Source organism: Mustelus asterias, chromosome 7 (assembly GCF_964213995.1).
Source record: "Mustelus asterias chromosome 7, sMusAst1.hap1.1, whole genome shotgun sequence".
Taxonomy (NCBI): Eukaryota; Metazoa; Chordata; class Chondrichthyes; order Carcharhiniformes; family Triakidae; genus Mustelus; species Mustelus asterias.
In genome coordinates this window covers 44,039,513-44,052,379 of record NC_135807.1, presented here as the reverse complement: position 1 = coordinate 44,052,379, position 12,867 = coordinate 44,039,513, and the positions used below count along the sequence as shown (strand labels likewise).

Below are 12,867 nucleotides of genomic sequence, written 5' to 3'. Positions count from 1 at the left end.
TAAACCATCACAACCAGGAAGCTTTTTGAGAACCGGTGTGTCCTATCAGTCCCTGAGCCATCCTGAAACCTGTTGCTGTATGTCAGCCAGCTCATTCCATATCTTGAGTCGACATGGGTACATGGAGCCCACATCCACTGCTCCATGAAAATTGTTTATAATTAGCACTTGTGTGCTCAATCTCTGCAGGTTATAATAATGATAATAAAAAACAAAAATAATAATCATCAGTTAATGCCAAAATTGCATGTTAACACTTGACCACAGGACCCTCTCAGCATCCTGTTTTCAACCATTCACTAAAATTATCTCATTGTGTTTAAGATTGTTGTAGAGCTTGAACCCATTGTTTTCAGAGCTGAATAAACTGCCAAGTTTGCACAATTACTTCTGGTTCAATTTATGATTAATTTATGGCTTACTTTAGGAACATTGAGAACGGCACATGGTACACTTTGTGCTTCTAGCAATTTATTATATTTCACTATACATAAACATATTTGGACAATGCAGTTTCAGTACAATTATCAGAAGGATAACAGATCCAACATTTTGCACAGCAGGAATGATTAATTAATAGAACAATAAAAAAATGTAATGTCAGTAATGAAAATAATGCAAGAACCAAGAGTAATATTAATTATTAAAATAAAGGCATCAAAGAGTTATTTAGAGCACAGAGGAGGCCATTCAGCCTGTTGAATCCATGCGCGCTCTCATTGGAGCAATCCAATCAGTCCCACTCCCAGCTTGATGCCCATTGCCCTTCAGGTTAATTTTGTTCAGGTGCCCACCCAATTTCCTTTCAAAACCATTGATTTGTTTTTGTATCCAACACCCTCATGGGTTATGAGTTCTTACAGCGTAAAAGTGCTCTTCCTCACACCTCCTTGCCCCAAAATCTTAAACTTTAAAGGAGACACATAGAGTGATGAACTGGTATATGTATGATGTCTTTGGGTTATCCCACGACATTCCACAGCCAGTATTACTCATGAATTGTTCAGTCAAGTGTTGAATGCTTTTATACCTCTTGAACAGAGCTAAAATAACTTGAGTGTGAGGGGGGGAGGAGGAGTTGGGGAACTGAGTGGGGAGGAAGAGCATAGGTGCGGGCTTGATTAGGGAGGAAGGGCATGAGTGAGTGAAGGAGAAGGTGTTTGGGGAAGGGGAAGTTGAGTGAGTACCAGGGGAAGTGGATTAAGAAGAGGGAATTCTGAATGAGTGTGCGTGTGGGAAGTGGGTTGGGAAGAGGCGATGCTGAGTGAATGAGTGTATGGGAGGAGACAGGTTAGGAAGAGGTATGTGGGTGTGTGTGCATGTGTGTTTCTACATGCATGTGTTGTGGGGGAAGAGAGACTGATTAGAACATGTGTGGGGATGTGGGATGAGGGAGTTTACTGAGGCAATATGGGAATCTTGGCTGAAAACTATATGAGTAGATTAAATAATATTTATGACGTACTTTAAAAAGATAGATTTTCATATTAAGATGTTATATTAGTTGCATTAATAGGGCCTTAACTTCTGACTAGTGTCAGAAAGGGATGGCCTGCAGGAATTAGAAGAATTTAATGTGGATTTACCTGTTCTTGAAAACTGCTGATAACCAAAGATGCTTGGAGCCTGCATGGAAAGCCTCCACGCAGACTCCAGCTCAGTCCATCTCTGGCAGATTCAAGGACACACATTCTTGGACACACGCATCTCCATTAAGGACGGTCACCTCAGCACCTCACTGTACCGCAAGCCCACGGATAACCTCACGATGCTCCACTTCTCCAGCTTCCACCCTAAACACGTTAAAGAAGCCATCCCCTACAGACAAGCCCTCCATATACACAGGATCTGTTCGGATGAGGAGGATCGCAACAGACACCTCCAGATGCTACAAGATGCCCTCATAAGAACAGGATATGGCGCTCGACTCATTGATCGACAGTTCCAACGCGCCACAGCGAAAAACCTCACCGACCTCCTCAGAAGACAAACACAGGACACGGTGGACAGAGTACCCTTCGTCGTCCAGTACTTCCCCGGAGCAGAGAAGCTACGACATCTCCTCCGGAGCCTTCAACATGCCATTGATGAAGACGAACATCTCGCCAAGGCCATCCCCACATCCCCATTTCTTGCTTTCAAACAACCGCACAACCTCAAACAGACCATTGTCCGCAGCAAACTACCCAGCCTTCAGGAGAACAGTGACCACGACACCACACAACCCTGCCACAGCAACCTCTGCAAGACGTGCCGGATCATTGACACGGATGCCATCATCTCACTCGAAAACACCATCCACCAGATACACGGTACATACTCTTGCAACTCGGCCAACGTTGTCTACCTGTTACGCTGCAGGAAAGGATGTCCCGGGGCATGGTGCATTGGGGAAACCATGCAGACGCTACGACAATGGATGAATGAACACCGCTCGACAATCACCAGGCAAGACTGTTCTCTTCCTGTTGGGGAACACTTCAGCGGCCACGAGCATTCAGCCTCTGATCTCCAGGTAAGCGTTCTCCAAGGCGGCCTTCACGACACACGACAGCGCAGTCGCTGAGCAGAGACTGATAGCCAGGTTCCGCACACATGAGGACAGCCTCAACCGGAATATTGGGTTCATGTCACACTATCTGTAACCCCCACAACCTGCCTGGATGTGCAAAATCTCACTAGCTGTCCTGTCTGGAGACAATACACATCTCTTTAACCTGTGCTTAATGCTCCCTCCACTCACATTGTCTGTACCTTTAAGACTTGATTAGCTGTAAAGACTCACATTCCAATCATTATTCATGTAAATTGAGTTTGTGTCTTTGTGCCCTGTTTGTAATCAGAACTCCCACCCACCTGACGAAGGGACAGCCTGTTCTGAAAGCTAGTGGCTTTTGCTACCAAATAAACCTGTTGGACTTTAACCTGGTGGTAAGAACATAAGAAATAGGAGCAGGAGTAGGCCATCTGGCCCTTCGAGCCTGCCCCGCTATTCAACAAGATCATGACTGATCTGAAGCGAATCAGTTCCACTTACCCGCCTGCTCCCCATATCCCCTAATTCCCTTATCGATCAGAAAACTATCTACCCGTGATTTAAACATATTCCACGAGGAAGCCTCCACCACTTCAATGGGCAGAGAATTCCAGAGATTCACTACCCTCTGAGAGAAGAAGTTCCCCCTCAACTCTGTTCTGAACCGGCCCCCCCTTATTTTGAGGCTGTGCCCTCTAGTTCTGGTTTCCCTTCTAAGTGGAAAGAATCTCTCCACCTCTACCCTATCCAGCCCCTTCATTATCTTATATGTGTTAGACTTCTTACCAGATTCAAGGAGGCCATGCTTCCTTTTTTACTACATTAGCTGCGTAAAGTAGCTAAGTTTAAAGGGACCAATGAAATTGACAGGCCAGGGAGAAGGTATGTATCTAAGGTAAGTGGATGGGATTTGGGTGGTCGGGAGGGTGGGGGTTCAAAGGTTGGGGAGTCAGCTAGATGGGAAAGGTTGAAGTTCAGGGGGCTGGGGTGGGCTCTGAGCATTTGGATCATGTCCACAAGTTGGGGATTTGGGTGGTCGGGAGAGTTGGAGGTCGGTGGTTTGGAGGGCGGAGGGGTGCTGGAGTTGGAGGTCCAGGGGTGCACAGGTCGGGTCGATGGCAAAAACCGTGGGTAATCTGCGGTGTGGGCGGTCGGGGGGAGTTATTTAAAATTCAATCATGGGCCAGCATTTATTACCCATTCCTAATTGACTTTGAACTGAGTGGCTTGCTGTGTCTCATGTAGCTAGACTAGGTAAGATTTGCTTCTGTATAAATGAACCAGATGAGTATTTATGACTATCTATAATGGGTTTTTTATTGACAAATTTCACCACAGTGGGATAATTACCCAGGTCTCTAGAACATTACCCTGGGTTTCTGGATTACTAATATCCAAAGGTTGCAATATAAATCACATCGCTGATGGTTCCCAGTGCAGCACAATTGCCCAGTTACGGCCTTATATGTTGATTTATTATATGCAAACTTAAATAATGATACACTGAATGTCCCTGTGCTGCTTTACTGCTGTCTTGCTTTTGCTGACATTTGAGGGTCACGTTCATTTTCAATTGTTTTTTTTTAAATACATATTTGATCATGGGATTTATGCATCATTGGCAAGGCCAACCTTTGTTGCTGATCCCTAATTGCCCTTCAGAAGGTGATGGTGAGTTAAAATGGGTCACATTGGAAAAAATGCATTAAGCTCTGCCTTAGTCATTTGCTTTGCTTCACATGTACATACTCCAGCAATGTCATGTTCTGTTGTTAGTATGGACTTCATCAAGTGTTGCATGCACTAACTGCACTGAATGCTGAAATGCTGAAGACATTTTGGTGATTTTTTACATATGAATTGGTTTCCAGCCCTGATAATAGAAAGTAAACAAGCCTAACAATTCCACCCTTTGAAGTGGCCTGCAAGCATTTCACTACAGATCATAAAACGCCTTAAAATTGCATGAATCTTTTCAAACCTGAAATGCACTGCCTGGAAGTGTGGTGGAGGCATTCAAGAGGGCATTATGTGATTACTTGAATAGAAACACTGTGCAGGGATAGAGGTAAAATGCAGGGGAATGACACTAAGTCATAATGCTCATTTGGAGAGCCAGTGCGGACACGATGGGCCTTCTATGGCATAACAATTCTGAGATTCTGAATCTTAGTTTGGTCTCCCAGTATAGAGCAAACTACATTGTGAGCAGCAATTACAGTATACTAACTTGAAAGAGGTGGACATAAACCGCTGTTTCATCTGGGTGTGATTGGGGCCTAGGATGTTGAGGAAAGAGGAAGTGAAAGGAGAGCAGTTACATCTGCTGTATTTGCATCAGGAAAGAGGCTGGAGTGTCAGGTGTGATTGAGGAGTGGACCAAGATATCACAGAAGAAGCAGTGCCTTCTGAATGCTGAACGGAAAGGGAAGAAGAAGTTGGGTGGGATTTTCTGGTCCTGCCCACCACTGGGATTGTGCAGTCCCTCCAAAGGCATCTCCACCTGGCTGAGAAAATTCAGCCCTTCTTGTTATCCTCACATTCTTGTGTACCTTTTGATAAATAACAATGTATATTTATATCAAATATGTGAAAATTTTACCTTTTCTCAGGCGGAAGACTCTGCCCTGGTTGTACTATGATGGTCATGTTGATGGTTTACCATCGAGAATTCTTCGTCAAGATCCATTTCCAACTGTATTTCATTTTAAGCCATATGAAGTAAGTAAATCAGTTTTTATTTCAGTATATTGGCTCATTGATGAGCCAGGCTAGTGTGAAAATCAAATCAAATTCTTTTACATTTACCAGCAAATATTAAGCATTTAGTGGCTCCAAAGTTTGGTTATTTACAAAGCAAATGTCACTCATAGATTATCATGGCAAAGTAAAAAGGTAGACATATTTTAATCCTTAAACATGGCGAGTGATATGGTTGATGGTTGTCGCAAGGGATCGTCCAGCACACACCATGGGCAGTTACCCTGAAAGAAATAAAGATCTCGGGGGTAAATTGAATAACCCCTGAAAATGGGTATGTGAAATCACAGTACTCAGTTAAACCGCAACCATACATTTTATTGAAGACACCACACCAAATTGGTACTATATGCTACTTCACATGATTGCTTTAGTGCTACATATGCCTATCTTTGGCTGCACATATCTGAGGGGCCCAAGGACAGCTTTCACCTCTTAGAGGGAAGTGTTGCACTACAAGTGGTATGTGTTCAATATGAACTACATTTGTGCTGTGAAGATTGGCTAAACATGCAAGAGAGCGTGCACCAAAGTTTTCCAATAATGCAGCAGAGACCTTGGTTCATGATGCAGAGACAAGAGACATGCTACATCCATGGGAGTGGGAGTCAGAAGAGACAGTGGGAAGGAATAGCTGTGGTGGTCAAGGCCAGGAATGTAGTTCCAAGAACGTGGATGCAGTGCAGGAAGAAGTTTAATCATCTGACATGAGTTTTCAAGGTGAGGGAGTGTAATTTTCAAATACAATTTCCAACTAGCTGCAACATGAAACTTATCCACAGCTAAATTTACTACACCCCCATTACCCACCTCCCAACAATCTCTATCAATCACTATTTACCCTTGCAGTTCATATAGTTTGCCTCATCTTCTCACACTCAGCACTATTGCATCTCACCCTCAGTTTGCACTAATTGACAGCTATTCAAAGATGACAGTCATATCACTAAAACATAATGCAAGGCAAACCTCTAAGATCAAAACTATGCAATCCTGCCACATCCTTCATGGAACAACTAATAGGACAAAGAAGCGCCACAAATACCCCCATGCTCGATGATGGGGCAGCCCAGCACATCAGTGCCAAATACAAGACTGAAGCATTTGCAGTTTCAACCAGAAGTACCAAATGGATGCTCTTTCTCAGCGTCTTCCTGAGGTCCCAGATGACATCTTCGGACAATTCAGTTCATTTCACTTGATAATGAAGGCACTGAGCACTGCAAAGGCCATGGGCCCTAGCACCTGTACCAAAGACTTGAGCTCCAGAATGAATCCTGCCCCAATCCAAGCTGGATTAATACAACTACAACACTGACATATACCAGACAATGTGAAAAATTGTTCAGGTATGTCCTGTTCAGAAAAAGTAGGACAGATCCAATCTGGCCAATTCCCACCCCATCAACTTGCTTTTAATCATCAGCAAAGTGATGGAATGGCCCAGAACATCCAGTTTTCAGATGATCAGAAATCCCAACACAAGGAGTCCGCCGGAATTGCCCTGAAATTTTTAATTTCCGATAGCAATTCCCCTGCTCGCTGGACCATACTGAAAAAGTCTCCAACTCCAAGTTAGCATCAAGAAATGTTAGACTGTCCCAACTTAATTACTTCAGTAATTACCCAGGAAATGTTTAAAAAATTGATGCCAAAAGAATTGATAAGTAACTACAGAACTGACCCCACTGAATATCCACTCTGATCCCCCGACCCTCTGACACCCCCAGAACCCCCCAACCCTCCCCCCAATCTTCTGATCCCTCTTAATCCCTGAACCTTCAATTCACCCCGACTCTTACTTTTTTTTCAAATTAATTTATTGGATGTGGGCATTGCTTTCTAGGCCAGCATTTATTACCCATCCCTTGAGAAGATAGTGGTGAGCTGCCTTCTTGAACGGCTGCAGTCCTTGATGTATAGGTACACCCACAGTGCTGTTAGGGAAGTAGTTCCAGAATTTTGACCAAGCGACAGTGAAGGAACGGCGATATATTTCCAAGTCAGGATGGTGAGTGACTTGGAGGGTGGTAGTGTTCCCAGGGATCTATTCTTCTTGTCCTTCAAAATGATGGTGTTCATGGATTTGGAACATCTTGCCAAAGGAACCTTGATGAATTCCTGCAGTGCATCTTGTAGATGGTACACACAGCTGCCACTATTCATCAGTGGTGGAGGGTTTGAATATTTGTGGAAGGGGTAACAATCAAGCAGGCTGCTTTGTCCTGGATGATGTCAAGCTTCTTGAGTGTTGTTGGAGCTGCATTCATCCAAGCAAATGGAGAGTATTTCATTATATTCCTGATTTGGGCCTTGTAGATGGTGGGCAGCTTTTGGGGATCAGAAAGTGAGTTACTCGCCACAGGATTTCTAGCCTTTAACCTGCTCTTGCAGTCACTGTATTTATATGGCTAGTCCAGTTCAGTTTTGGTCAATGGTAATCCCCAGGACGTTGATAGAGGGGGATTCAGCCATGGTAATGCCATTGAATATCAATGGGCAACGGTTAGATCCACTCTTGTTGGAAATGGTTATTGTCTGGCACTTGTGTGGCATGAACACCACTTAAGCCCATCCTTTGTTGCCCTTGAGAAGATAGCAGTGAATTGCGTTCTTGAACGGCTGCAGTCGCTGGTGTGTAGGTACTCCCACTGTGCTGTTAGGGAAGGAGTTCCAGAATTGTGACCCAGCGACAGTGAATACTTAAGCATTCATTTTCTACGACTCACAGACAATGGCGGCAGTGTGTACCATCTACAAGATATAGTGCAACAACTCACAAAAGTTCCTTCCTTAGTGCCTTCCAAATCCACAATCCCAACCACTTAGGATGAAAGCAGCAAATGCATTAGAACATCACCACCTGCAAGTTCTCCTCAAAGCCACACATCATCCTAACTTGGTATTATATCACTGTTCCTTCAGTCAAACTCCTGACGCCCTTCTCAGGAGGAGTTGGAGCGTATATGAATTGCAGTGGTTCAAGAAGGTTGCTCACCACCACCTTCTCAACAGCAATTCGGGATGGGCAACAAATGCTGGTGACATCTACATCCATAATCTTTATAATACTGGCTGACAGGTCTGTAATTCCCTATTCTCTCCCTCCTTTCTTTGTTAGATAGCGGGTTATATTTGCCACCCACCAATCTGTTGGATTGTTCCAGAATCTACAGAATTTTTGGAAGATGACAACCAACGCATCCACTATTTTGATGACCACCTCCTTTAGTACCCTGGGATATAGATTATCAGGCCCTGAGGATTTGTCAGCTTTCGGTCTCATTAATTTTTCCAACATTATTTTTCTAATAATATTAATTTACTAAGACCTATGATTGAGTTGGGATACCCACAATTATGAGTTGCCTAAAGAGATTTGGAGGGTTATTTAGCTGGATCTAGTGCCTGTAGGTGATGAAGGAGCAGTGCTCGTGGTTCCAAATAAACCTGTTGGACTTTAACCTGGTGTTGTGAGACTTCTTACTGTGCCCACCCCAGTCCAATGCCGGCATCTCCACATCATTCTTAATTCAAGACAGATAGGCACAATAACACCAATACAAGCAGAAACACAGTTACAAGAAGGTCCACAATTGTTTTTATTAATTCACAAAAGGTCAGTTGTATACATGAATATTTTTCCCATTCTTCTGGATGCCTCTGGACACTCCTCTATCCACCATGCTATAGACATCCTTAAAAACAATCAATTCAATGAGTCAAGCACTTCACGAAAAGATGCTGAATTACTTTGATCATCTGATACTAATCCACATGGTAAGTTCTATTGCATGGTAGCTTTAAACCTAAACTCCAAAAAGTGCTACAAACTGTGATTTTGATTTATTGTCCTTTATCATTTATGTCTCATTGCTTACAGCATATGGAACTGCAGTTTGTTATTGCCAAATATGATGCACGAGGTTATTTTCTTAATTGGGAAAAAGTAACTGGAGGTACTCTACAGGTAAACTTCGTAAAATATTTATTCTATTAAGTCTAGTTAGGGTGCTTTTTTCTTTTGATTGAAATATGCATCAAAAGAAAAGCCTGTTAAATTCCAAATGTTAATTCTTGATATCTCAAAAATTGAGTTGATTATTAATTTAATGTTATCCAGTTATCTTTATCAACATTGTTTATCAAACTATTAAGTATTGGGAAGTCTAAAGCCATTGGCTTTGCTCCACGCTTATGCTCAAACTGTGCTCCCAACCATTGATTCTATCACATGTCCCAGAAACAGTTTGTATTTAAGGCCGGTTCTCAATTTTGCTGTCACATTTGAACATGCGAAAATACATAAAAACGTACAAATCAGGAGCAGGAGTAGACCATTTGGCCTCTTCAGCCTGCTCCCACCATTCAATAAGATCATGGTTGATCTCACTGTGGCCTTCGTAACGCTTTTCCGCCACTCCCTTATTAGTCAAGAATCTATCTACCTCTGTCTTAAAGATATTTATGATGTGGAGATGCCGGCGTTGGACTGGGGTAAACACAGTAAGAAGTCTAACAACACCAGGTTAAAGTCCAACAGGTTTATTTGGTAGCAAAAGCCTTTTGCTACCAAATAAACCTGTTGGACTTTAACCTGGAGTTGTTAGACTTCTTAAAGATATTCAACAACCTTACCTCTACCACTCTCCCTCTGAGAGAAAGAAATTCTTCTCATCTCCTTAACTGGGAAGCCCTTCTTTTTAAACTGTGTCCACTAGATCTAGTCTCTCCCACAATCAAAAACATCCTTTCAGAATCTCATAGATTTCAGTATGATCTCTTCTCAATCTTCTAAATTCAAATGGATAAAAGCCCAGCCTGACCAAACTTTCCTTGTAAGGTACCTCCCTTGCACCCCCCATCGCAGGTATCAGTCAAGTGAACATCCCGAGAGGAACTATAGAGCACCTGCCCACCCATTTGGACTGGGATACTCCCAGCGTTACATGGCTGCAGAGCTGCCATCAGAATCATGAGTGGGCTTCTCCCGATATTTTGGCTGGAGTATGCGGGGCTATGGCATCCCAATAAATCCAGTCCACTATCTCCTAAAGTGGCTTAGCATGATATTTTTGTTTATAAGTCTTGTGTGATGCACCTTGATATGTTTTATTGTTTAAGAGAGCTACATAAATGTAAGTTGTTATCAGTAATACTTATTCAATACAATTAATATTTTATCTTTTAAACTAAATACTTTTTAAAAAGCATTTCCTAATCTTGTGATTCTCCTTTACATTAAGAAAAACACCACGACTAATATTAAGATAAAAGCAAAATACAATCTGGCGGCACGGTAGAACAGTGGTTAGCACTGCTGCTACACAGCTCCAGGAACCTGGGTTCGATTCCCGGCTTGGGTCACTGTCTGTGTGGAGTTTGCACATTCTCTTCGTGTCTGCGTGGGTTTCCTCTGGGTGCTCCGGTTTCTTCCCACAGTCCAAAGATGTGCGGGTTAGGTTGATTGGTCATGCTAAAATTGCCCCTTAGTCTCCTGGGATGTGGAGATTAGAGGGATTAGCGGGTAAAATATGTAGGGATATGGGGGTAGGGCCTGGGTGGGATTGTGGTCGGTGCAGACTCGATGGGCCGAATGCCCTCTTTCTGTACTGTAGGGTTTCTATGAATCTGAAACAAAAACAGAAAATGCTGAAAAATCTCAGCAAGCCTGACAAGATCTGTGGAGAGAGAATAGAGCCAACATTTTGGGTCTAGATGACCCTTTGCCATCCAGACCCAGCATACAGAAATCTCGGCCGCGATTCTCCCACTATGGCCCACCACTTTTCTGGCAGGATCGGCCGGGAGACGCGCATCTGCGGCCTTGAACGGGGATTTGCGCGTGCGCCGGGAACGCATGCGCATCTCCCAGAGCCAGCGAACAGTCGCCGGCCAGACCACACTGGAAACTGGCAGGAAGGCAAGTAAGTAATTTAAATCTGTTTTTAATCTATTTTAAATATGTATTTTTGTTAATTATCAGGACCTTTCAGGTCGTGATCGAATCTCCCATCCTGCCAAGAGTACTTCATTCTGGCAGGGTTCAGACTAGCTCCCCATGTTTGGGGAACTAGCAGGAAACCCCACCGGAATGAAGGGGGGGCAATTGGGGCCCCACCGGAATGAAGGGGGGCCAATTGGGTCCCCCCCAGGGGGTCGGGAGGCGGGGAGGTGGTACCCCCTGGGCATGGGCACCCTGGCAGTGCCAGCCTGTGCCCCTGGCACTGCCCAAGGGGCAAAGTGCCCATGCCCAGGGGGCACCTTGGCACTGCCCACCGGGCATTGGACAGTGCCATGGGTGTGGAGCCTATTGTGGGCGGGGTCTGGTGCGATTCGTGGGAGTGAGGGGTCCCGTTGCCACTCTGCATTGAGATCATACAAACATAGAAACATAGAAAAACTACAGCACGAAACAGGCCCTTCGGCCCCACAAGTTGTGCCAAACATATCCCTACCTGGCGGCACGGTAGCACAGTGGTTAGCACTGCTGCTTCACAGCTCCAGGGACCTGGGTTCGATTCCCGGTTTGGGTCACTGTCTGTGTGGAGTTTGCACATTCTCCTCGTGTCTGCGTGGGTTTCCTCCGGGTGCTCCGGTTTCCTCCCACAGTCCAAAGATGTGCGGGTTAGGTTGATTGGCCGTGCTAAAATTGCCCCTTAGTGTCTTGAGATGGGTAGGTTAGAGGAATTATCGGGTAAATATGTAGGGATATGGGGGTAGGGCCTGGGTGGGATTGTGATCGGTGTAGACTCGATGGGCCGAATGGCCTCCTTCTACATTGTAGGGTTTCTATGGGTTTCTACCTTTTAGGCCTACCTATAACCCTCCATCCTATTAAGTCCCATGTACTCATCCAGGAGTCTCTTAAAAGACACTATTGAGTTTGCCTCCACCACCACTGACGGCAGCCGATTCCACTCGCCCACCACCCTCTGTGTGAAAAACTTCCCCCTAACATCTCCCCTGTATCTACCCCCCAGCACCTTAAACCTGTGTCCTCTCGTAGCAGTCATTTCCACCCTGGGAAAAAGCCTCTGAGAGTCCACCCGATCTTTGCCTCTCAACATCTTATAAACCTCTATTAGGTCTCCTCTCATCCTACGTCTCTCCAAGGAGAAAAGACCGAGCTCCCTCAGCCTATCCTCATAAGGCATGCCACTCAATCCAGGCAACATCCTTGTAAATCTCCTCTGCACCCTTTCAATCTTTTCCACATCCTTCCTGTAATGAGGCGACCAGATCTGAGCACAGTACTCCAAGTGGGGTCTGACGAAGGTCTTATATAGCTGCATCATTATCCTCGGACTCCTAAACTCAATCCCTCGATTGGTAAAGGCCAGCACACCATATGCCTTCTTAACCACTCCTCCACCTGCGGGGCCGATTTTAGAGTCCTATGGACCCGGACCCCAAGGTCCTTCTGATCCTCTACAGTACTAAGAGTCTTTCCCTTTATATTGTACTCCTTCATCCCATTTGACCTGCCAAAATGGACCACTATGCATTTATCTGGGTTGAAGTCCATCTGCCACTTCTCCGCCCAGTCTTGCATCCTATCTATGTCCCTC

At 44.5% G+C, this 12,867-nt stretch overlaps 1 protein-coding gene across 1 annotated transcript in view; it reads left to right on the top strand.

Annotated features, from left to right (window-relative positions):
- tmem67 (transmembrane protein 67) overlaps window positions 1-12,867 on the top strand; it is a 148,277-nt gene that overhangs the window by 57,797 nt on the left and 77,613 nt on the right. The window contains exons 10-11 of the mRNA XM_078216975.1: window positions 5,149-5,257; window positions 9,180-9,266. Coding sequence (XP_078073101.1) covers window positions 5,149-5,257; window positions 9,180-9,266 — 196 coding nt within the window. The remainder of the gene's footprint in view (window positions 1-5,148; window positions 5,258-9,179; window positions 9,267-12,867) is intronic.